This window comes from Mauremys reevesii, linkage group 5, assembly GCF_016161935.1.
Source record: "Mauremys reevesii isolate NIE-2019 linkage group 5, ASM1616193v1, whole genome shotgun sequence".
Lineage (NCBI taxonomy): Eukaryota > Metazoa > Chordata > Testudines > Geoemydidae > Mauremys > Mauremys reevesii.
Window position 1 is genome coordinate 55,091,644 of NC_052627.1, and position 27,266 is coordinate 55,118,909.

General features: G+C 39.8%; 1 protein-coding gene across 3 annotated transcripts in view; it reads right to left on the bottom strand.

Moving 5' to 3' along the window:
- ZNF827 (zinc finger protein 827) overlaps positions 1 to 27,266 on the bottom strand; it is a 127,473-nt gene that overhangs the window by 33,029 nt on the left and 67,178 nt on the right. For all 3 annotated transcript variants that reach the window (XM_039540924.1, XM_039540922.1, XM_039540923.1), the window contains 3 exons: positions 16,354 to 16,593; positions 15,576 to 15,633; positions 7,448 to 7,551 (listed from right to left, as the gene is read on the bottom strand). In XM_039540924.1, the coding sequence (XP_039396858.1) occupies positions 7,448 to 7,551; positions 15,576 to 15,633; positions 16,354 to 16,593 (402 nt within the window). The remainder of the gene's footprint in view (positions 1 to 7,447; positions 7,552 to 15,575; positions 15,634 to 16,353; positions 16,594 to 27,266) is intronic.

The following is a 27,266-nucleotide window of genomic DNA, read 5'->3' on the forward strand; positions in this document are numbered from 1 at the left end:
CATAGCACACTAAGGAAAAGGATAACAGCATCTTTATGCACTTAACTATAAGGTGTAGGGGAAAAAAATTGGTGTAATCAAGTGACATATGGAGGTCTACCAGTACTATAACATCCTTGGAATTTCTAAAGGCTATAGATGCAATTTCCTAACTCAAAGTGTAGCAATCAACACAGGGGAATTCTTTATTAGACTTCGTTTTAACAGAGAGGAACCGATCACAGAACTGAAAATTAATGGTAGCTTAGGTACACGTGATCATGACTTGATCACATTTATAGTGTACAAGCTGAATATACACACACCCACCCACACGTATATACACACACCCACACCTGGTGCTTTAATAGTACCAATTTCACAAAAGTGAAAACAATTAGGAGTCAAATCAGTTGGGAGGAAGAATTTAATCAGAAAAATGTGAATGATAATTGGGAATCATTGAAGAACACCTTATTAGATACCCCAAAAGCCACAATCAAGGAAGAAGGCCATATGGGTTAAAAAACTAAGTGAAGGCAGCTATACCAAATAGAAAAATAATATTTACCAAATGGAAGGAAGGGGAAATTGATAGTAATGAATATAAACCGAAAGTTGGTAATTGTAGAAAACTGACAAGGAAAGCAAAAAGACACAAGGAAAAAATTTATGGTCAGCAGAACCGAGGACAGTAAGGAGGAATTTTTAAAATACTTTAAGAACAGAAAGAATCCTGATAATGTTCTTGGTCCAATACTAGATGGAAATGGTAGAATTATCAATAATATTGCAGAAAAGGCAGAAGTGTTCAATACATTTTTCTATTCTGTATGGGGGAGGGGAGGAATATGACAGTCTTCTCATATGATGATAAAACTCTTTCCATTTCACTAGAATCTCTGGAGGATGTTAAACAGAAGCTGCTAAAGCTAGACATTTTAACATCAGCAGCTCCAGATAATAGTTTTAAAAGAACTGGCTGAGGAGCTTGCTGGACTGTTAATGTTGATTTTTAATAAGTCCTGGAGCACTGGGGAAGTTCCAGAAGACTGAAAGAAAGCTAATGTTGTGCTAATTTTCAAAATGGGTAAATGAGATGACCTGGGTAATTATATGCCTGTTAGCCTGACATCAATCCCAGGCAAAATAATGAAGAGGCTGATACGAGGCTCAATGACTCAATTAATAAACAGCTAAAGGAGAACAATGTAATTAATGCATATCAACATGAGGTTATGGAAAATAGTTCCTGTCAAGCTAACTTGATTTTTTTTTTTTTGGCTGAGATTACAAGTTTGCTTGATAAAGGCATTAGTGTTACTAGACTTCTGTATGGCATTTGACTCTGTGCCACATGACATTTTGATTTAAAAAACTAGAAAAATAAAATTAACATGGCACACACATTACATGGATTAAAATCTGGCTAACTGATGGGTCTCCAAATGTAACTGCAATGGTGACTCCTCATCAAATGGATATGTTTCTAGTGGGGTCTCAGAGGGAACTGTTCTTGGCCCTGTGCTATGTAAAATAAATAGAATCATCACTGATAAAATCTGCAAATGACACAAAAATTGTGGGAGTAGTAAATAATGAAGAGGACAGAGCGATAATGATTCAGGGAAATCTGGATTGCTTGGTAAACAGGGCCCAAATTAACAATATATGTTTTAATACAGCTAAATGTAAACGTACATATCTAGGAACAAAGAACATAGGCCATACTTACAGAATGGGGGCTCTGTTTTAGGGGAAGCAGTGACTCTGTAAAAGATTTGTGGACTGTGGTAGATAATGATCTAAACATGAACTCCCAATATAATGCTGTGGCCAAACAATGCATAAAAAAGGGAATCTTGAGAGTAGTAGCGAGATTATTTTACCTCTGTATTTGGCACTTGTGCGACCTCTGCTAGAATCCTCTGTTCAGTTCTAGTGCCCACAATTCAAGAAGAATGTTGATATTTTGGAGAGGGTTCACAGAAGAGCCACAAGAATGTTTAAAGGGTTAGAAAATATGCTTTACAGTGACAAACACAAAGAGCTCATTTTATTTAGTTTAACAACGATGAGGTGACATGACTTGCTTACAGTCCAAGTATCTTCATGGGGAGCAAATATTTAATAGTGAGTTCTTTAATCTAGCAGAGAAATGTAAAACATTATCCAATGACGAAGTTGAAGCTAGACAAATTCAGGCTGGAAATAAAGCATCCATATATTTATTTTTTTATTAATTTCTTTTTTTTTTTTTGGACACCGAGAGCAATTATCTACTGGAATAATTTACCAAGAGTTGTAGTGGAGTCTCCATCATGGACCATTTTAAAATAAAAATTGGACGTATTTCTAAAAGATACACTCTATGAATAATTTAGGGAAGTTCAAAGGCTTGTGTTATAGATGATCACCATGGTCCCTTCTGATCCTGGAATCTATGAATGTCTGCATCTTTCACAGTTATACAAATATCAAGACTCAGTGACATGGAAGAGTTTAATTGAGAACCGAGTTTCATCTTCCTCCCACCTATTACTCTTCTCATTTCCAAATCAAGTACAATAGAATCTGTTTACAATTCTCTGTTTATTGTTAAATAAAATGAGATTCTCTCTCAGATAGGTTCAATGAACTGCAATGTGAAAAGCGGAGTCTCTTTACAGTGATTCTGTGCAATGCACAGAGTGGTTTTTTGGTTTTCTTAAAATTTATTTTGTGTGTGACTAGTACTAATTTTTGTGAAAATTGTGTGTGATATTGGATTGATAGCTCTTAACAATAAAGTTCTCAATGTACACAGAACAGTTGCTGATGACAGGTCATTATTTTCTTTATCAAAAATGATTTTATTTGGCTGATACCAACACCACAGGAAGAGATGGGAAATTACATCAGAATGTTCAATAAACAAAGGGAAAAGGGGAAGAAAAAAAGTCCCCCAAATGTATCAAACATTAGAATATAAGAATAGCCATACTGGGTCAGACCAATTATCCACCTCAGCCAGTATCCTGTCTTCCAACAGTGGCCAGTGTCAGATATGTCACGGGAATAAACAGAACAGGGCAATCATCAAGTAATCCATCCCCTGTTGTTCAGTCCTGGCTTCTGGATGCCCAGAACAGGAGGTTGCATCCCTGACCATCCTGGTTAATAGGCACTGATAGATCTATTCTCCATGAACTTATCTAATTCCTTTTTTTAACCCAGTTATAACGTTTGGCCTTCACAACACTCCTGACAACAAGTTCCATGGGTTGACTGTATGTTGGGTGGGGAAATATTTCCTTATGTTTGTTTTAAACATGGTGACTATTAGTTTCATTGGTTGACCCTTGTGGTATGTGATGGGGTAAATAACACTTCACTATTCACTTTCCCCACACCATTCATAATTTTATAGACCTCCATCATATCTCCCTTTAGTCATCTCTTTTCTGAGCTGAACCAGTCTTTTTAATCTTTTCTTATATAGAATTTGTTCCATGCCATACTAATCATTTTTGTTGCCCTTCTCTGTACCTTTTCCAACTTTAATATACCTTTTTTGAGATGTGGTATTCAAGGTGTGCGTGTACCACGGATTTGTATATTGACATTATAATATTTTCTGTCTTATTATCTATCTCTTTCCTTACAGTTCCCAACATGGTTAGCTTTTTTGACTTCTGCTGCACACTGAGTAGATGTTTTCAGAGAACTATCCATGATGACTCCAAGATCTCTTTCTTGAGTGGTAACAGCTAATTTAGACCCCAGCATTTTATATATATAAATGTTCAGTTGGGATTATTTTTTCCCACTGAGCATTACACTTTACACTTATCAACACTGAATTTTATCTCTATTTCATTGCCCAATCACCCAGTATTGAGAGATCCCTTTGTAACTTTTTGCAGTCAGTTTTGGACTTAACTATCTTGAGTAATTTTGTATTGCCTGCAAATTTTGCCATCTCACTATTCACTCCCCTTTCCAGATAATTTATTAATATAATGAACAGCACAGGTCCCAGTAAAGATCCTTGAGGGACCCCACTTTTTACCTCTTTCCATTGTGAAAATTGACCATTTATTCATACCCTTTGTTTCCTATCTTTAAACCAGTTACTAATTCACAAGAGGACCTTCCCTATTATCCCATGACTGCTTATTTTGCTCAAGAACCTTTGGTGTGGGGCCTTCTCAAAGATTATTTAGTTTAGGTATTACTTCCTAAGGATACTACATTGTCCCCTCAAAATGACGACTCCTCACAAATTATTAGCATGTTGACTGGGTTGCAGTTCAGGGAGTTATTGCAATTTCAGTCTTATTTCCTTGGTTGCCCAGCCATAGCTCTTCTTTCATGTGATGTGGCTGCTGGTCTTTCTTCTCTGATGTTAATTCATTTCACTATTAATTCTTAGGGCTTGCCTACATGATCATTTAGTTTGTGGAAAGCTTGGGTGTAAACCTACCCAACGTTAGCCTGCCACAACTAAGTATTCACATGGACCCTGCTGCTGCCAACGAAGTGTATGTCTACACAGCATTTTGGAGTGAGCATCCCAGCCCAGGTCAAGAAACTTAGCCCTGATCTACATGGGGAGGGGAGGATTGATCTAAATTACGCAACTTCAGCTACGTGAATAACATAGCTGAAGTCGACGTACTTAGATCAACTTACCGTGGTGTCTTCACCACGGTGAGTGGACTGCTGGCGCTCCCCCGTCAACTCTGCCTGCACCTCTCGTAGCGCTGGAGTACAGGAGTCGACGGGAGAGCACTTGGGGTTGATTTATCGTGTCTAGAATAGACGCGATAAATCGATCCCCGCCGATTCGGCAGGTAGTGTAGACATACCCTTAGGCTAGTGAGGCTTGTGCTACTGCCCTAAAAAAAGCGATATAGGCAGTAAGTTACACCTCAGTGCACTGCTGTCTCCTGTGCACTGCAGAATAAGAGGCGCTGCAACTCCTTGGCACACTCACTTCACAACGTAGAGCATAGCAAGGTGGTAACAGCAAGCAGGTGCAGGGTACCCAGCTGCTGCTCCACTGACCCCCACAGGCAGGTGGAGGAGAGCTGATCCAATCTGAGAGGGTCCAGTTGTTTTCACACCTGACACAACCTGGACCTTAATTCTTGTAGATGGTCTGTGGGAGTTCATTCCACAGACTCAGACCAATCTTCAAGAAAACTGTCTTCTGCACAGACTTGGATATAAAGGTTTAAACAGTTCCTTCCATGTGTATTTTACTTACCTGTAATAAATTATACTGCACTCACATTGCCTAATTGCCGAGTTTTCTTAGATCCTTCTGGATTTTCTCACAATCCTTCTGAGTCTTGACTAACCTAAATAATGTTGTGTTCTCAGCAAGTTTCATTATCCAGTTACTCTTCCAACTCATTAATATACGGCACAGCCTTGTTTGTAAGTACATCTTTTTACTACAGCATCTCTTTCCATACTAATTAGCCTTTTTACTTCTTGTACCCTATCTCTTGATCAGCTTCTACTCCATGAAATGACTCTATTCCTCACTCTATAGTAGCAAGCCTTCTTAGATCTATTTTCAGAGGGACTTTATCCAAAGCTTTTTGAAAACACACTGAAACACATACAGCAGCAGTTCTCAACTGGGGATCCAGGGCCCTCTGGAGGGCTGTGAGCAGGTTTCAGGGGGTTCACCAAGCAGGCATGGAGTTAGACTCAATGGAGCCCAGGGCAGAAAGCCCAAGCCTGAGCCCCGCCGTGTGGGGATGAAGCCAAAGTCTGAGCAGCTTAGCTTTACAGGGCATTCTGTGGCATAGGGCCCTGAGCAACTGTCCTGCTTGATACCCTCTAATGCTGGCCTGGCCTCTTATATGCAGAAAAACAGTTGTTGTGGTGCAGGTGAGTCCTGGAGTTTTGTAGCATGGGGTGGGGGGTGGGCTCAGAGAGAAAAAGGTAGAGAACCTCTGACGTACTGGACACAACTCTTATTAGGCAACATCCTATCTTAAGAGACCAACCTAAAGTATTCCCGAAATACTGAGAACAATTCTGATCTGTCATTAGAACACCTTATTTAATCAGTGAATTTGTCCATTTCTTGAGTGGCTGCTTAAAACAGGTTTTGTTTAAAAGGAAGGTCCTGAGGGTAGATTTGACAATTTCCACAAGAAACAGAGAAGGACTAGGACCTTCTACTAACAGAGAATGAATTCTCAGCTCTCTGAGATTATACATTATATATAATTACAATTTTTATTTTTTTAAATCACCACCACATTGCTACTGTAAAACTGTTTTAACACTTCGGTTCCAAACCTCACTTATCAAAGGGTTATTATTCGCTTGTGAAAAGTGATGAAAAATCTCATAAGATAGAGTTGTTCCAAAAGTATGAAGTAGACAATGAAAAGGAAACTAGTATTTATGCATACTTATCCATACAAATTACATATTGATCCAACATATGGTCTCCTTACAATATGACCAGTAAACAATATGCACTGTCTAACCAATATATTATATATAAATAACTAAATAAGTAGCAGTTATATGCTACATGTAAATGGTAACAATAAGGGACAAACCCATAGTTAAAAATGATTCCTAAGCAATCACTCTCTGGATAACAACTTTTTTTTGACTATTCAAACTTATCTGATACAAAAACATACACTATAGTTCCAATTACCTCAGTTAAAACACTGACTCTTGAGAATAATCATAATTTAATTGCAATAATTCTGATAATATAAATCAAGATTTCATGCTGAGAAATGATGCTTCTGGTATGGTACAAGAGTGTTGGCTCTACAGGCTATGTCTTCTGCAGTTCTGAGCACGTCTTGAAAGATGCTGAGAGTTCCTATCTCCTAATGGGTATTGACAACACTCAGCATGCTGTAGGAGGTGCTTACCACCTTTCAGGATAGGGTCCTAAATGAATGATATGGGTAAGAGAATTGTATTGGAAAGCTGAGCCGTTCAGGCACATGAACTGCATATTTGGAAATTACAGGGAGTTTTCCTGTATTTTATAAGTTGGAAGGGTGGGCTTGGCCACCAATGAGGAAGCCAGAGGGCAATAATTATTTCTTATCAGACAGCTTTATACTTCCCTTAAACATAGGATGTGAAAAGAAATACACTCAATTTATAATATTGAGGTACATCCTTTTTAGGTTCTTGCTTTGGATTTTTTTTTAAGAGACAGTTATTTAAAGACTAATAACATAAGTACTCAGGCAATTATGAAGAAACTTATCTTAGTGTGTTTTTTCTTTTTAAAAATATTCATTTTTGTGGTGGTTGAGTTGTTTGTTTTTACACAGCAAACTAAGTTTTATTAAGGGGAGATATAGATGATTAATGCACTGAATAAATATAGTACAGATAGCACTATATCTAGAATATCTAGTAAATATAGCACAGGTCTTTTTATGCTAAACAAATTAAAAGTAATAAAATAGAAAAAAGGCCATACCTGGTGCTGATATCCTTCCATGAAGAGCAGTTTCATTGGGCAGGAGATCTTTTGAGTTGGAAGTGAATGGCGATTGTCTAAATGTATCTTCAGAAAAGAAAGGGCTGAGGGGGAAAAAGATTTCTTTTAGTAAACAAAATACTGACTAGCTAAAGTAGCATGTGTGACACCTGATCCTAATACTTTTACAATTCATGTTCAAGTAAGTTTTTTTGGTATACAAGACTCCTACTGAAACAGATGCAGCATGTGATGCTGCGTACAGTGGTCTAACTTCAGTGGCACCCCACATCAAATTTCCTATCAAAGCAAAAACTGTCTCTCTAAAATGCTTCAGGATAATTTAGTGACAACCCAACATCGAGCAATGTATCAGTAACTAAGAATTGATTTATTTTTTTTTAAATTTGTACTCTTCTGTCCAATCTGAACTTTTTTGTGGGTGGGGAGGAAAGAGCGGGATTGTTTTGATTACATCTCTTAATAAGAGCATTTAACTATTTAAGCAGTTAAGATAATTAGGAATGGAGTTCTAAACAAGTCATGAAATACCCCGTGTGGTTCTCTTTTGATGTGGTATTCTGCAACTCAGCTAAAGTTTAGTTAGCTTTCCTTGTATACTTCCCTATCCTGGACAGTATTATAAAATAATCAAATGTAGGAGCAGGAAAAAATTGTTATAACTGATCAAAATGGTGCCTTCTCAAAGACTGCAGAATACAAACACTATTTTGAATTGACTTTGATCTGACTTTGAATGTATACTTTCTTTATTAACCGTAACAGTTAATAAGAAGTTAGGTTTGATATCGATTGACATATGTCATAGAGCAGTTTTGTTTTGCATTCAACTAAAGACATGAACAGAAACAAGACTTGCCTACAATACAGATACCAAGAAGTACACCAAAATTAAAATATAAAAGAATAGTCTATTGTTGGAAAGCCATTCTTTTCCCCGGCACGTTAAATATGATTTCATCCAGAACAAAATAAAAATTACATTTAAACCTGATATCTGCTAAATTGAGAATGTATAATAGATAGGGACAACTGTATTTTAAAAGGCATCATGAGGCAGGATGGAGGAAGTGATTGTTTCCAGAATAGGATTAACCACATCTGCATTGTACCATCACAAGTAATTAGTAATTATGTACAGAACAAACCCATCATACTTTGGGGTGGGGAAGTTTGGGGATAGCTAAACATTTTCACAGAGTTGATTTGGCCAACTTAAAAAAAACTGATTAAATAGAAATTGTAAAGAAACACATTGCTTCTGTAAACAACTGGGAACCTTTTCAGGCCAAGGAACAAAGTACTGGGTTTTATGAAGTGTTACACTGCGAGAAGTCCAGACTCAGACCATATGTGCCAGCAGTATGCCCAAGCAAGTTAATCCTGCTGGTCTGAATACAATAATTGTCAATCTGAAGACTGACACAGACATACATCTTCTGTCATAATCTTCTCCTATAGAGAGAGGACAATGTGATTTCTACTGATGTGGTCTGAGTGAGAGGCTTGCATTCACAATGACAGAGTATTTGCCATTGGGAAGCTCACTGATAATTACAGTTAAACTGATCTAGTAAACCTCTCTCTACTTTCCCCATTCACTCTCTTTACTCTCCTTATTGTACTGCATGGACATTATACAGACAGAAGTCAAAGAAATCTAATACTTATAGTTGCCAAATTTTGTGCTGCTCCACATCACATTTAATCAGCTAATTTTTATATTTACTAAGGCTGTCAAGCGATTAAAAATATAATTGTGATTAATTGCGCTGTTAAACAATAACTAGAATACTATTTATATAAATATTTGTGGATTTTTTCCACATTTTCAAATATATTCATTTCAATTACAACACAGAATACAAAGTGTACAGTGCTCGCTTTATATTTATTTTTATTATAAATATTTGCACTGTAACGATAAAAGAAATAGTATTTTTCAATTCACTTAATACAACTATAGTAGTGCAATCTCTTTATCATGGAAATTGAACTTACAAAAGTAGAATTATGTACAAAAATAAACTGCATTCAAATATAAAACAATGTAAAATTTTAGAGCCTACAAGTCCACTCAGTCCTACTTCCTGTTCAGCCAATTGCTCAGACAAACAAGTGTGTTTACATTTGCAGGAGATAATGCTGCCCACTTCTTCAGTGTCACCTGAAAGTGAGAACAGGAATTCTCATGGCACTGCTGTAGCCGGCGTTGCAAGATATTTATGTGCCAGATGTGCTAAAGATTAATATGTCCCTTCATGCTTCAACCACCATTCCAGAGGACATGCGTCCATGCTGATGATGGGTTCTGCTCAATAACGATCCAAAGCAGTGCAGACCAACGCATGTTCACTTTCATCATCTGAGTCAGATGCCACCAGCAGAAGGTTGATTTTCTTTTTTGGTGGTTCAGGTTCTGTAGTTTCCACATCGGAGTGTTGCTCTTTTAAGACTTCTGAAAGCATGCTCCACACCCTGTCCTGATCAGATTTTGGAAGGCACTTCAGATTCTTAAATCTTGGGTTGAGCGCTGTAGCTATCTTTAGAAATCTCACATTGGTACCTTCTTTGTGTTTTGTCAAAACTGCAGTGAAAGTGTTCTTAAAATGAACAACATGTGCTGGGTCATCATCCGAGACTGCTATAACATGAAATATATGGCAGAATGCAGGTAAAACAGAACAGGAGACATACAATTCTCCATCAAAAGATTCAGTCACAAATTTAATTAATGCATTATTTTTTAACAAGCGTCATCAGCATGGAAGCATGTCCTCTGGAATGGTGGCCAAAGCATGAAGGGGCATACGAATGTTTAGCAGATCTCGCATGTAAATACCTTGCAATGCCCGCTACAAAAGTGCCATGAGAACCATCTGTTCTCACTTTCAGGTGACACTGTAAATAAGAAGCAGGCAGCATTATCTCCCATAAATGTAAACAAACTTGTTTGTCTTAGCGATTGGCCGAACAAGAAGTAGGACTGAGTGGACTTGTAGGCTCTAAAGTTTTACAGTAACTCCTCACTTAACATCATCCTGGATAACATTATTTTGTTATGTTGTTGATCAATTAGAGAACATGCTTGTTTAAAGTTATGCAATGCTCCCATATAATGTTGTTTGGCAGCTGCCTGCTTTGTCCACTGCTTGCAGAAAGAGCAGCCCATTGGAGTTAGCCGGTGGGGGTTTGGAACCGGGGGGCCGGCAGGCCCCCAATCAACTCCCCTAAGTTCCCTGTGCAGCAGCCACCCAGCAGGCTATCAATTATCAATTGACGGCAGTTCAGCTGTCCCTCCCCCCACTGCCATGTGCTGCTCCTGCCCTCTGCCTTGGAGCTGCTCCTGGGAGCCTCCTGCTTGCTGTGCGGCGGGGGAAAGAAGGGTGCTAATGTCAGGGTGTCCCCCTCTCCCCACTCCTGCCCCCCGCTCTTGTACCCAGGGCCGGCTTTAGGACGTGCAGGGCCCAATTCGAAAGAGCTGCCGCCATTTGGCGGCTGCTCAATCGGTTGCCGCTGTTTCCAGCGGCACTTCAGCGGAGGATCCTTCCTCAGCAGCAGTTGTCTTCTGGGGCCTTACCTTGCGGGGCCCCTCTTCGGGACACTGCGGGGCCCAATTCACGGGAATCGGGGGAATCAGCCTAAAGCTGGCCCTGCCTGTACCCCATCTCCACAGAGCAGGGGGAGGGGCACGACAGGGTTCAGGACGGACAGAGCTTGCTGGCAGCAGCTGCTGTCTCAACTTGCTGATCTACTTAAAAAGGCAATTTACTTCGAGTGGGGTCAGCGTAAAGGGGCAATGCACGTCCCCCTCTTTCACACACACTGTGTATGTCTCTGTCTCGCAAAAAAAATTTCTCTGGAACCTAACCCCCCCTTATTTACATTAATTTTTATGGGGAAATTGGATTTGCTTAACATCATTTTGCTTAAACTAGCAATTTTCAGGAACATAATTACAATGTTAAAGTGAGGAGTTACTGTACATTGTTTTTGAGTGCAGTTATGCAACAACAAAAAAATCTACATTTGTAAGTTGCACTTTCATGATAAAAACATTGCACTACAGTACTTGTATGAGGTGAACTGAAAAATACTATTTCTTTTGCTTATCATTTTTACAGTGCAAATATTTGTAATAAAAATAAATTGTACACTCTGTATTCTGTGTTGTAATTGAAATAAATATATTTGGAAATGTAGAAAAACATCCAAAAATATTTAATAAATTTTAATTGGTATTCTATTGTTTAACAGTGCGATTAGAGCTGCGATTAATTGCAATTAATTTTTTTATCACAATTAATTTTTTTTAGTTAATCGCATTAGTTAATTGTGATTAATTAACAACCCTAATATTTACAAATAATTTGCATGTAACCATAAACATAAGCATGGTCAACACTAAGCAGTTGCTGAAGTAGGGCATGGAGCTGCACAAAACTTGACAGCTGAGGCATGTACACATGCAGCCCACTAAACAGTGTACATTACATGTTCCCCTCTGTGCCCAAGCCTTAGACAATCTGAGTCTGTTACAGCTGTCAGCCTGTCTCTTTAGCTCAACCTCAGAGCTTTTAACTCTGTAGGTCAGTGGTTCTCAAACTGTTGTACTGGTGACCCCTTTCACACAGCAAGCCTCTGAGTGTGACCCCTCCCCAATAAATTAAAAACACTTTTTTATATATTTAACACCATTACAAATGCTGGAGGCAAAGCGGAGCTTGGGATGGAGGCTGACAGCTCGCGACCCCCTGAGGGGTCCCAATCCCCAGTTTGAGAACCCCTGCTGTAGGTCCTCTGTTAAACCTCCAGGGTGCTGGCCAAGATGGTGGCCATCACATAAGCAGAGGCACATATAGGAATCAAAGGGCTGTGAGCCTCAGATGCCCAGGATGAGCTATACTTTGTCCAGAGAAAGTAATCCACTGGTCGGTAAAATATTGCGAGCTCCCCTTTTGCCTTATCCACAAAGAATGAATCAGTTATAGCTTCCAACTATAAAGACTGGCTCTTTGTTTCAAGCTCTGGAGGCCACTGGTTTAATCCTGAATGTACTGGTCAAGATGGCAGCCATCATATGTGCTGAGGATGTCTGGGGTGCTAGGCAGATGGGTGGGTGCTGGAAGTTGTCTGGAAGATGCTAGGGTGTTTAGGATGGGTGGGTGCAGGAGGCTATCTGCAGGTCTGAGGAGCAGCTAAGTGTTGGTGGGTGGAGTTTGCTTTGGCAGAGGTGGCGGTGGAGAGGCTGAGGGAAGGTGCCTGTAGATGTCTGAAAGAAACTGACCGGGACTGAGTGTGGGTGTCGGTTGTGACTGGATGGTGAGAGAAGCTGGCTGAGGATGGGTGGAAGTATATGGGGATGTTACTGGAAGGGAGTAGCCAGAGACGGGGAAGCTGCATGGTTGTGTCTGGAGGATGACAGGAGGAAAGCTGAGGAAGTTTGGAGTCTGTAATGGGCCCCTCAACTTCTGTCTCTGCCACTGCCTCCTCTGCTTGCTCTTGCTGCTGCTGCCACCATCACCACCTCTTCCTGGCTGCTCCTACCCTGCTCAGATCCAGCAGGGGGAGCAGCAAAGGAAGGCAGAGAAGCTGCCTGTTCAGCAGGCACTACAGCAGCCCGTGGTGAACAGCAGCAGCAATTACAGGTCATTCCTGCAGCCCAGCTAAATGCATGACATGTGACAGGGCTGCCAAAGATGTTTCATGCAAGATGCGTAACACTGGGCAGTCCTGAGTATTAATTATAAGCTCAACTGATAAGAATCAGGACCACTAGAACACTTTACTTGGTCATACTAGTCCTTACTTGGTGGTGACTAAATGACATTTTAAAATTTTTATTAGGTACATTACAGTAGTGCCTAAAATGTGTTAGGTGTTTGTAATGGGGTTGGAACCCACTTCTCGCGTGTGCCCCCTTCTGGTTGCGCGTGTCTGTGTTCTTTAGTTCTGGTGACCCCTTTCGGTGGTTCTCAGGCTGGTCTTCAGTGACTCAGCACTTCGGCCGAGTCACTGTCTGCATGTTAAACAGCACAAACCCCTTCCAGTGTATACGGTCCACCCACCGGTGCCTCTCTCAGTACCCCTCTGGTGGTGTCTCTCTCTCTAGCCCTCCCTGGGCTTTGGTCTTTAAGTAGTCCAGCCCTGGTATGCGGCTGTATCCCCAGGGCTTCCTCCCTGGAGACACTATCTTCATGCAGCCCTCCCCAGGCTCAGTCCTAGCAACCAGCCAGGAGCTCCCTCAATGCTCCCACAGTCCCTGCTAGCGAACTGTATGGGGCCCTGCTGCTCTTCCAAGCAGCTAGGCCTGTAGTCCTTTCTTCTCCTGCTCCAAGCAGCAAATAACTACAGGCAGTCCTCAACTTTACGACGTTAAACTTACAACGAACGGCACTTACGACATTTATAAATTATCATGTTTCAACTTTATGATGTCGGTTTCGACTTTACGGCGCTTGATCCGACATTGTTCCTATGGAAAATCCGAGTTACGACATTGTCAACTTAATATTCAGGAACCAATTGTGTCGTAAGTCCGAGGACTGCCTGTACTGCTGTGCAGCAACTTTCATATGGTCCTCCTGGGCCCTGATTGGCTGCTTCGCCTGCAGCCACTCTAGCCTGCTTGGAGGACCTCTCCACTGCTCCTTTCCTGGGATGGGTGTGGCAGAACCCTGAGGCCTCCAACAGGGGGCCTTTGGGCCTACTCCACCCCAACTCAGTGTTGTACAAGTATTTGTGAGTTAATACACTCCAAGGCTGGCTGAAGAATGGTAAAAAGTTCCTGTCCATTAAACCCTACAAACATATTTCCCCTCTAATTGAGCACAGGTATGAGAACATTATGGATAATGGATTCAAAGTAGATGTGAAAATGTCCAGAGAAGTGAAACTTTTTGAAGTGAGCAAATTCTCTCTAGGTACCTACACTTCACTGCATACCTTATGCAGTTTAGCTTCTAACATGAATTTGGAATTTCTAGGCTCACAGAGCAAAGTATTCATTTGACATACTGAGATCCTAGCTAGTCTTATCTTAAATATAAAGCATAATTAAAATACAAAGTCCTGAAGTTAAGCTAGGTACCAGCTCCCAGAGAATAAGGTCATTGTTAACTCAATGTGCCCTTTTGTTTACTCCTTAAATGCATACAAAGGTTTACAAAAAAGTGCTATTCATATACCCCTTTGGATATATATTGTACATAATGTATAACGTTCATTCAAACTGAATGGCAGAGTTAGAAGAGGAGGTTTGGCAATACAGTTTTTAAAAAGGTTTCCCAGCCTCCATTTACTGAAGAGATCAGGAAGCTCCTTATATTAGGGACATAAAAGTCACCATTCCTCATTTAAACATAAACGCCTTATGGGCTTGTTCTCATGCAACATACTGTACATCAGCCCTCTAAGAACATATAGGCTGGTTGAATCATATGTTAGTTGTCTTAATACTCTACCAATTTTGCCCCATTTTCCTAACCCTGACAGTTAGTCTACATCAAATATTTCATTACCTTTTACCTCTCACAATCTGAATAGACTTTTAAAATTCATACCTGAAATAAACTACAAGGGTCCATCTCAGTGGGACCAAATCACAAAATTGAACTGTTATTAAAGAAGTCTGAGTTTGTCAGGAAAATGAATCACGAGACATGGGCCAATACAAAAAAGGTGTTAAAAACTGTACTGTCAGGTAATTCCTCACTCACCAATTGTAACTGATATTCTTTTAAGTTATAATTTACTGAAATAGCATTTTGTTTTGCACTTGAAATTGATTTCCTAGATTATTTTTTCTGCAAATGTGCACATTTAGTCAGGGAAAGGAAGAATCATTTCCACAGCTAGCTCTGGTATGGAGTTTCCCTTGCCAGGGTCCCATCTTGTCTCATTTTATGGCTTCGTAATATGCACTGATTTATAGGCCTACTTTTTTTAGTCATATGTTACCCTGGGCACAGAAAACTGTCTTACATATAGAATATGATATTACAATTGTGAAATGGTGTCATTTTAAAGTATGAACTGCAATGTAAAGTATGAACTGCAAAGTATGAACATGCAATTTATGCTGCAGCACTACATGGATGCTACTTACCTGGTTGTGGTTCTGATGGTGTTATCTTTAGTGTGATTGTGCTCTTTGCTCACCTTTTCTGCAGAAGAACAAAGATAATGTAAATTAGCATGGGTAACCCATTTTTTCAGATTTTTAATTATTTTATATGCTTGCTGCTTTATACCACAATACAGGAAAACTTTTATCCAATAATTAGAATGAGCTAAAAACATTAGAATCATTTTTATTTTAAACTGTAACTATTCCAATATTTGTCTTGCTTCACATTTTAGCATCACTATTCACAAATCTTGCATTCGTTCAATTTATGGCAATGATAACCTTTCTGTGTTCTCCACTGCTTGCCCCCTCTGTGAGTGGGAATCTGTAAAGCAGCCAGAAGAACTATTGATGCTGCAGCCATCAGGTGCTTATTCCAATAGATGTCGTGCACAGAAACCCTCCTTTACTTTATTTTCAGATCTGTATCTACCAGCTGTCAGGAATTATTTAATTAGCTTTCAAGACACAGGAGTTGAACTCTGGCTTTTCCAAAACAGTTAAAATGTTATGAAACTGCCCTGACTGACAACACGCAAAACCATATTTTAAATAGCTAAAGAATTCTTGGCCAATACTATGGGGAAGCTTTTGAATTTCAAATGTAAGGCGTAGAAGAAAGTTTCACATTTCTATTATTTTCTATACCATACTAGACTTAACTTTGTGTAAAATCAGAAAAACGTTAGCTATCTTCTTTTGTTCTTTAAATTCCACTTTCAAATAGCACTGTGGCAGCTATATCTACTGTCTTTACCTGACAGTTGGAAGAGGAGCTCTGAAGCCATCTTCACTGATATATCCTGGCTGAAGAGGTTTCTCTCCGGGAGCACTCGGCCCTCTGGTACCTTTTGTATGTGTTCAGTAATCTCTCTCCCTAATAAAGTGCTGTAACCAACAGTCTGGCTGGGTGAAATTGAGGGCTGGGACTCATGAATGTCAACTTCCATTGGTTCTTCTTTAATCTTTACCATCTGGGTTTCCTTGTAACTTTCAGCTGTAAATATGTTTTAAAATAAACAGAAACAACAAACAAAATTGTTTAATTCAATAAAAAATTGTCAAAGCAAGTAAGGAGGAATAACAAATACTAGTTTTACATATTACTAGGGTATCAGCATAAACAGGACTGAAAGCAAGTAGCAGAGTATAGTGGTACTGGCCTGGTTTAGATTTCTGGAGGGGAGAGGGGGAATTATTATCCACCACATCCATTTTGATTGAATTGGCCTCGTTAGCACTACAAAAAGTAATTTTCGCTCTGCTGATATTCAGCCCCTCTTGTCAACTGTTGGGAATGGGCTACACCCACCCTGATTGAATTGCCCTCGTTAGCACTGACCCCCCTCACACACACACTTGGAAAGGCAACTCCCATCTTTTCATGCGCTGTATATTTATACCAGCTTACTGTATTTTCCACTCCATGCATCCGATGAAGTGGGTTATATCTCACGAAAGTTTATGCCCAAATAAATTTGTTAATCTCTAAGGTGCCACAAGGACTCCTTGTTGTTTTTACTGATACAGACTAACACGGCTACCCCTCTGAAACCTATCCGAATCATATTCATGAGACTATTTTTCTAAACAGAAATGGGAAGATAGCCCAAAAATGTATTTTTGTTTTTAAAAAACTATAGTTATTTAATTTACTGTCTGTGGGCACAGTCATATTCTAATTGGCCAAGGTTTTTGGTTTTTTTAAATGATGTCACAGCTGTACACCAATTCCCAAAGGCACACAGCTGAAACCTCATCAGATACACAAAGTTATCCTATGCACATGTTAAGAACAAATATATTAGGAGGAACATTTTTGTGCCTCCTCTCTTTCTTAAAACCCATTTTCTATAACAGACATAGGAATTTTCTCTTAAAACACTACAAACCCATAGTACCCTTCCTGCTCAACTCACCAAGTCCAATTTTCTCCTCTTCTGTCTTCTTCCCCAGTGCCCTAAAACTTGGCCTTCTAAATTAAGAAAATGAGGTGATAATCTAAAAACCAACTCTCAGTTCAGTTTTCTACAGTGTAGGTACACCTAGATTATTCTTGAGTGCTGTGATGCAGCTGCAGGATGAAGTGACCATATTCCCTTGAAATACTGGCTCCCCTCTACTTCAAAAGGACCTCAATTGTTCTTCTCATTGACTTACAGTATCCACCAAACCGTATCTAAAGGAACTTTTCTGATTAGTAAGTTAACCAATAAGAATGTTTTTTCTCCACAGACCTAACAACCCCCTCCTACTTTGCTCAGAAAACTGAGAACTGAACAGAAGCAAAACAATGTTGATGCTCTTTGATGTAAGTTGCTTTTGACACAATCCACCACGAGGTGCTGCTTCACCTACATGTCCTAGCAGGAGTGGATTTAAATTGTGCTTAGCTAACTGTGCTCTTTCCTTTCTTTATGATCACCTAGAGTGATGATAGGCAGCTGTTACTCCATCCTTAGACCTCTGACATATAGTTTCATAAGCCTTAGTTCTGTCACCCTTCTTGTTTAGTATTAGAGGACATCATGAGATAAATATTAGCTATGATGACAGCAATAGATTTGATAATATGTCTCTCTACCTATTTAGATATTTATACAGTCCTCATCACCATGGTATCTGAGGACCTCACAATCATTAACGGATTTGTATCTTCACAATACCCTGGTGGAGCAGGAAAGTATTATTTCCATTTTACAGATGTGGAACTGAGGCACAGGATAGAAAAGCGAATTGTCCAAGTTCACACAGAAAGTCCATGGCTGAGCCAAGGACTGAATCCTGGTCTCAAGTGCCCTATCTACTAGGCCAGTCTTCTTTCATAAATGCAGCTCTTTTACTTAGCACAAAGTGACCCAGATAGTTTAGCATATGTAGGAAATTAGAGCCTGGATAAAGAACAGCTGGCTCAAATTGACCCCTGAACAAACAGAAGTAATACTAATTAGAAGAGAGAAACTCTTCAAGGAACTAGTAAATTCTACTTCCTTACCATCTGAAGTCTGGTAGCTAACATTTTGTAACATTTAGTCAAGCTAGATTCATGACTAACACAGGACATCCAAACAGCGGCAGTAACCAAAAATGCTGCCTTCCTTCTCTGGCTAGCATGAAGCCTTTGTCCATTCCTTTCAGATGATGGAATCTGCTCAGCAGTCCATGCATTTATCAGCTCCAGTCCAGAATACTATAACTCCCTATGTGGCTCTAGACAAAAATTCAATCTGCACTGGCTCTTGTTCACTCCAGATTCACTTCACAGTTTGATGCTGATCTATAAAGCCCTTAATGGGACAGGGCCACACTATCTCAGTTATTTGCATTCCAAAACTGGTCAAGGCAGCTATAATTGTCCAGCACACGGTACTGGGAGAGCCCTGGGCTTCCTACATCAGCATTCCAGCCTTTCAAAGATTCATAAAGTTTAAGGCAAAAAGGGACCATTAGCTCATCTATTCTGACTTCTTGTGTATTGCAGGCCATTAAATTTCACACAGTTATCCCTAACTTGTAATCGCCTCAAAGAATGAAATCAAGTTTATTTGATGTGACCTATTTTCCATAAAACCATGTTGACTAGCATCAATTATAGTACTATAACTTAATTATTTACCAATTGAACCCATTATCACCTTTTCCCCTGTGATTGAGATCACACTAAACCAGTCTATAGTTACTTGGATCATCCCACTTGCTCTTTTTGAATATTGGAAAAACATTAGCTCTCTTCCAGTCTTCTGTTAAGAATTAACAGCAGCAGCCCAGAAATCTCCTCAGCCAACTCTTTTAAGACTCCTGAGTGCAAGTTATCTGGGCCCGCTGACTCAAAATGTTTATCCCTAGTAGATGTTGTTTAACATCCTCCTTAGTTACGAATGGACTGAAAAGTACTTCATCTGCCTCATGTGATAGGCGTACATCAAACAGCTTCTTTCTGAATACAAAACAGAAATATGTATTGAACACTTCCTGCCTTTTCTGCATCAACAATTTTACCATCCCCACCTAGTAATGAGCCTATACCATCGCTAGGATTTCTTTTGCCCCTATTGTACTTAAACTCCTTCTTACAGTCCTTACTGCCAGCTATGGATTTTTCCCTGTTATTAGCTTCCCTTATCAATTTTCCTCATCATGAATTCTAATTTATGCTATTTCCTATTTGTTTCCTCCTTTTTCCATTTGTTAAAATAAATATTTCTAATTGTTGTTTTCACTTTGCCACTGACCAGGGTGGGCTTTTAGCCAAAGTTGTCCTCTCCTTTTTCTTGATTGTGGAATCATGGCTTTTTGATCTAATAAACTTCTTACAGAACTTCCAATTTTTGTCCAAATTCTCCTGTCTCAATCTCAATTTTACCTCCCAATCAATTTCATTCATAATTTTCCTCAGTCTTTCCTCATTGTCTGAGTTCACCAGAGCACCATGGTGAGCTGTGTGCGCAGTGTGGTACTAATAGGCATTTGTGGGTCAGAATATTAATTGGTGTAGACAACAGGAAATCATAGCTGCCACTAATCTGTTCCCAAAGGAGGAGGAGGATACAGCCTACTAGTGAGGTTTGGAAGGGTAGGCAGTTAGTTCCTCTTTGCCAATCTTTTCTTCGAAGTGTAAGGACATTAGGGATGTTTTTATTTTTAAAAACAACCACCCTATAGCTGTTTCAACTTCAGTTCATCAACAAAAGTTCACTGGTTCAACTAACTTCACTTGGTAGTTACTCTGATTCTGCCTTCTCTGTTTCCTTCTGTGCCAATGAAGGATGTGTTTACATAGTACCTTTCTTGATTTCCATTTTTCTCTAATCTTGGCCATCAAATCTTCAAGCTCTGTCATGCATTTTGTCCTGAATTCCTAAATATTTACAGAATATTGTAAAATAGAATAACATGGTTCAGCCATTAACAATGTCATGCAACCCCAATATAGTCCTAGTGTTTTTATGTGGCTTTAGTACAAACATTAAGTTTTCAAAGATGAACCTATTTCTTGCAAGATCAAGTTGACTTATTCACCGATTCCTTTGTATTTCCCTAGATTGTGGAATTGGAAGCGGAGACTGTTTACTTTGGGGGGGGGGGTTGTTGTTAAATGGAGAAAAGAGGCTTTATTATTTGCAGCACTAATAGAAATGAAACTAGCAGTTAACAGCTATTTGGGAATGTTCCAAGAATGATTTACATGAAGCGTTTTCTTTCCTTTCTTATGACAACCTTTGTGCGTTTTTTGAAAAAAGACCAAACTGATAAAAATTTCCACCATTCATGATCTACCTGATTTATTTCAGACTTAAGAACATTTTATACTGAGTTCTCAATGGAAAGCCAGGTAGAAACATTATAATTCAATACTATTTTTTGCTCTATCAAGCATATTTCTTCTCTTTCCTTAAAGCTTCTCTCTCCCTCTTATTATAAGCCACAGAAAATTATATCAATGGTGAAGGGTAAAAAATAAAATATAGTGCCTTGAAAGTGAACTTGGAAGGTCTACATCATTATTAATCAAAATTTCAGGTAACTTGGAAAACAAATATGTTCCTCAGATGTGTGACATCCAGAGTTCTGGGACCAGCCTCCAAATTTAGGTGAAGAGAGACGGGCTAACCTTTGCTGCTCTGCATCTCTTTCAAAATATTCTATTTCTGTTTCCATTCCATACAGTTTAATCCCCTGTCCTGCTTACCCTTTTGATTGAGAGACACCGACATAAGCCGGGTAGAGGCAAGCATGGAATAATACAAGCGCTTTCTTTCTCTCATGATCAGGGGAGACTTCCACAGCTCAAGCTAACTTTACACATTTGAGATATTTCTCTCTTCCTTCCCTATCTTATTCTAGGCCCCCATTCCAACCTGTCAGAGAAAAAAAACAAAAAACCAAAACATGATTCATGTCTTAGCCTCTTTCCTAACAACAAAGTAAAGAAAAAGTGATACATAGCTAGACTGTAATTTTATCACAAGACCTGAGTAAGAGGAAGCACATAGTCACGTTGTCCGGGTAGACGATCAGGGACCATGTTGTCACACTGAGTCACAACATGGTCTCTGGTTCATTCTTGCCCTGGGGTTAGGTGGTGAAGCAGTATGAGTCAGTCCTACTCCTGGCACAGATTACTACTTCTTCTGCACCTGCTCAGCTTTGCTGGCCCACATGGTCGGGGAGGAAATGATGTCAACTCCCTGCCCACTCCCTACCCACTTGCACAGGTGGGAGAGTAGTACTGTGTGGAAGTGGTTTTCCCCTGCATGCAAGGGAGTAAGAGGCCCCTTGCACCACTGCATACCTTTACACATGGTCAGAATTGGGCCCAATGTTATTAGGAATGAAGTTGGCACATTGAAAAGACTAAGACTGAATATGCAACAGAATGACTACTTTGATATTCCTTTTCTTTTGCATTACACCTGGGTACCCGGGCAGGGTTAAATTACCATCATGGTTTATGCACAATTCAAATAAACTCTGATGGCCAAATTAACTTGTAGCATGACAGAGCTGTTCTCCTAGTCCCCAAAATATAGTCTGTTGTTCACTTAAAAATACACTGGATGAAGCACCATAAAAATACTGCAGAGAACAATTGTCTATGGGCAGTGGATGGACTAGATCAGTGGTTCTCAAACTTTTTGTACTGGCAACCCCTTTCACACAGCAAGCCTATGAAAGGGGTTGCCTCCTTATAAATTAAAAATGGGGGGAAGGCTGTAATTTTAATTTAACTGGGGCTGTCAGCTTCACGCATGGCAGGGCTGACAGCTGGAACCCTGCCAGGTATGGGGCTGATAGCTTGTGACCCCCAAGCAATAACCTGGTGACCTCATGAGGGGTCACAATCCTGCAGTTTGAGAACCCCTGGACTCGATCAGGGTGGCCAACCTGTGGCTCCGGAGCCACATGCGGCTCCTCAGAAGTTAATATGCGGCTCCCTGTATAGGCACCGACTCCGAGGCTGGAGCTACAGGCGCCAACTTTCCAATGTGCTGGGAGGTGCTCACTGCTCAACCCCTGGCTCTGCCACAGGCCCTGCCCCCACTCCACCCCTTCCCATGCCCTCGCTCCTCCGTACCCTCCCCACAAGCTCCTGCATGCCACGAAACAGCTGATCAGGTGGTGTGGGGAGGGAGGGGGAGGCACTGATTGGTGGGGCTGCCTGTGGGTGGGAGGCACTTGGAGCTGGGGGTGGGGTGCTGATGGGGGGCTGCTGTCATATTACTGTGGCTCTTTGGCAATGTACATTAGTAAATTCTGGCTCCTTCTCAGGCTCAGGTTGGCCACCCCTGGACTAGATGATCTAATTTTGGACTAATTTTCTGTTGCTAACTTACATGATGCCCAACTAGTTTAACAAAATAAGGGAAACTTACTGCATCTATGAAAGCACTAATATCAAACCACCAAAGAGTTGTTACTTTACACAGCCGTAAGCCTTTCAATCAGGTGACCCATAAAACCCTCATGTACAGCTATTCATATCAAGAGACGCTATTTTCCACCTCAGTCATGAAAATAGAGTACTGCATATGGGTTATTTTGGTCTGAAGTGCATTCATTATAGGTTACACTGTTACAGGCTCTTTTGTGTTCATGAACACATGAAACTGTAAAGTAGTAATGTCCAAAAAAACCAAACCAAACCATAAGGGAGATCCTAACAGTCTAATTGTAGCACAATGCACTGCCATGGTGAGAGTACATAGACCAGCATTCAGCTCCAGAGATTTATCCCAATCCCCCAGGCAGCAGGGCCTGAGAGTTGTGCAGAAATCACTCTAAAGCAACGTTCTCTCTGCTCTGTTCAGAACTAATACTGACTAACTTCAGAAAGACCATGTCCAAGTTTCTTCCATCAAAATGTTGGGCTGCCACAACGAAGAGCCATTAAGGTAGAAATAAAGTGGAAAAGAGGAAGACAAGTAAAAATGATCACATAAGATTTCATTCCAATAAAATAAGCCTTTTCTACGAGTTCATTGCTGCCATAGTATCTTAAAATAGAAATGGAGCTAACTCATGAACTGTCAGCTCATACAAAGTGTAAAAAGCCCACCAATGTTAAATTACTGAGATTACACTGCCTCCATGCAAAATAAAGTTAGTATCAATATACCAATAAACCTATTTTGCATACCATCTTTCATTTGATGATCTCTAAGCATTTTACACCTGGAGGGGGAAAATGGTGCCCACCAATGGCTATTTCTTTCAGGTTATACTTTATAAAAATACATTTTATTTACATAGAGAAAAAAAAATTAATCACAATTAATCGCAGTTTTAATCGCACTGTTAAACAATAGAATACCAATTTAAACTTATTAAATATTTTATGTTTTTCTACATTTTCAAATATACTGATTTCAGTTACAACAGAGAATACCAAGTGTGCAGTGCTGCCTTTATATTATTTTTATTACAAATATTTGCACTGTAAAAATGATAAACAAAAGAAATAGTATTTTTCAATTCACCTCATACAATACCGTAATGTAGTCTCTTTATCGTGAAAGTGAAACTTACAAAGGTAGATTTTTTTGTAATGTAACTGCACGCAAAACCAAAACAATGTAAAACTTTAGAGCCTACAAGTCCACCCAGTCCTACTTCTTGTTCAGCCAACCGCTAAGACAAACAAGTTTGTTTACATTTACGGGAGATATTGTAAACAAGAAGCTGGCAGCATTATCACCTGAAAGTGAGAACAGGCATTCACATTGCACTTTTGTAGCCAGCATTGCAAGGTATTTACGTGCCAGATACATTCGTATGCCCTTTCATGCTTCAGCCACCATTCCAAAGGACATGCTTCCATGCTGATGACACTTGTTTAAAAAAAATTACATTAATTAAATTTGTGACTGAACTCCTTGGGAGAGAATAGTACGTCTCCTGCTCTGTTCTACCTGCATTCTGCCATATATTTCACGTTACAGCAGCCAGTCTCAGATAATAACCCAGCACATGTTGTTCATTTTAAAAACACTTTCACTGCAGATTTGACAAAACGCAAAGAAGATACCAATGTGAGACTTCTAAAGATAGCTACATCACGCGACCCAAGGTTTATGAATCTGAAGTGCCTTTCAAAATCTGAGAGGGATGAGGTGTGGAGCATACTTTCAGCAGTCTTAAAATAGCAACACTCCGATGTGGAAATTAGAGAACCTGAACTATCAAAAAAGAAAATCAACCTTCTGCTGGTGGATTTGACTCACATGATGAAAGTGAACATGCGTTGGTCTGCACTGCTTTGGATTGTTATCAAGCAGGACCCCTCATTAGCATGGATGCATGTCCTCTAGAATGGTGGTTGAAGCATGAAGGGACATGTGAATCTTTAGTGCATCTGGTACGTAAATATCTTGCAATGCCATCTACAACAGTGCTATGAGAACGCCTCTCTCAGGTGACATTGTAAACAAGAAGTGGGCAGCATTATCTCCTGCAAATGTAAACAAACTTGTTTGTCTGAGTGACTAGCTGAACAAGAAGTAGGACTGAGTGGACTTGTAGGTTCTAAAGTTTTCCATTGTTTTATTTTTGAATGCAGTTATTTTTTGTACATTATTCTACATTTGTAAGTTCAACTTTCATGATAAAGAGATTGTATTACAGTACTTGTATGAGGTGAATTGAAAAATACCATTTCTTTCGGTTTTTATAGCACAAATATTTGTAATAAAAATATAAAGTGAGCATGTACACTTTGTATTCTGTGTTGTAATTGAAATCAATATATTTGAAAATGTAGAAAATATCCAAAAATATTTAAATAAATGGCGTTCTATTATTGTTTAACAGTGAGATTAATCGTGATTAATTTTTTAATCGCTTGACAGCCCTACTATATAGTTATTTAAAACATCATGACTCAGGTAGTAAAGGCTGATGTTCGCAATACCATAAGTCTCCAAAAATTTGGTTTCCAGAATAATTTGAGATATTATACCTCAGACCTAGAATCTTTGTGTCTGATAACCAAGAGCCTGAATTACCTGATTATTAGCTGGGATGCCAGTCAGGTTCCCATGCCAACTGGCAATTTTGGGGAAAAAATCTTCCTTGAATGTCTGATAAATTGGATTTGTGCATTAGTTTTCACAATCAAGTGGACAGGGGTAACTAGTGGGTCAACTTGTACTGAGTCTTCAAAAGCATTCAATATGGTGAATCAGGCGTTTTGTTATGCTAATTGTTCTGATTTGCTAGAAATAAACATGCCCTAAAACAGCTTAAATAAACCCTTAATGGTAGGAAACAGTTGGTGAGCCTCAGAGGTTCAGCTTCAGAGCCACAACAAGTAACATCTGATGTTCCCTAGGGCTCTGTGCTTGATGCTTTATTCTGCTGTAACTTTTTTTTTTCTTACTGATGTTTTATGTAAGGCAATGTTGATAAGGCTGAAATCAATGCAACAGGGTTTTGCATAAAAGAACAAAATTAGAAAATGGCTAATGTTTTGAGTTTCCACTTTAACAAAATTCCGTGCTGTAGCATTTTATAACTAAAAGATCCAATTTAGTAACAACTAGAACTAGAAAAAAACTGGCAAAGGGAAGTAAACCACCAACATAAGGATACATCAGATTCACACAATACACATTTCACTTCTTCTTTTTAAAATTATAAAACTGTGAATGCTAATTTTAGAGATTCTGATTACAAGATTAAAAAAAAATATAACTGAAAAGCAGGGGCAGCTCTAGCTTTTTTGCGCCCCAAGCACAGCAGGCAGGCTGCCTTCGGCGGCTTTCCTGCAGGAGGTCCGCCGGTCCCGTGGTTTTGGCGTACCTGCCGCCGAATTGCCGCCGAAACTGTGGGACCGGTGGACCTCCCACAGGCACGCCGGTGAAGGCTGCCTGATTGCCACCCTCACAGGGACCAGCAGGGCACCCCCCACAGCTTTTCGCCCCAGGCACAGGCTTGGAGCACTGGTGCCTGGAGCCGCCGCTGGTGAAAAGTGTTTTAAAGTCTACACATGCAGTGAGCAATGTTGTTGCTCACACAACACATTCCAATCAATATAGTTCTCTCTTATTTCAAGATTCATCTACTGAACTTCTAGAATTTCTGTGGCTACTTACAGATTCACAAACACTTTGGCTCTTATTCCCCTATCTGACCGCGTTGTGTTCTATGCAGGAATAAGCAAAGAAAAGAGGGGGACACAAAGGTGGCTTCATGCGAATTTTGCATCTCCCGGATTCTGGGAGCACACACGGACTGGATGGCTTCCTGGCAACAGTCGGAGCATCTCCAGAGGCTGCTCTAGTTTGCAGTCTTCTTCAAAGGTTCTGTATGGGTTTCACAGCAGCTCATAACAGCTTGAGTGTGACAATCTTAGGTACATTCCTTCTTCACCCAGCATGCTACTATGCTAGAAAAGCATAAAGCCATTCCAATGGCCCTATACATCCAGGCAATCCCTTACTCTGGGCAATTCCCCATATCCATATGGCCAGTTTTACCAACTTTGGCTTCTGTATGGTGGTTGAATGCTATAGAGGGACAACAGCAGCGCTAAGAATCAGGGCTCTTGCTTTTTGTTTAAACTTTTCTCTGAAAGTTAACAAAGAAGGTACATTTAAACTGTGGACATTAGCATTTGTTATTCCAAATGACCTCACCTTTTAAATTAATATGCTTTTCATAGATGTCAAGATT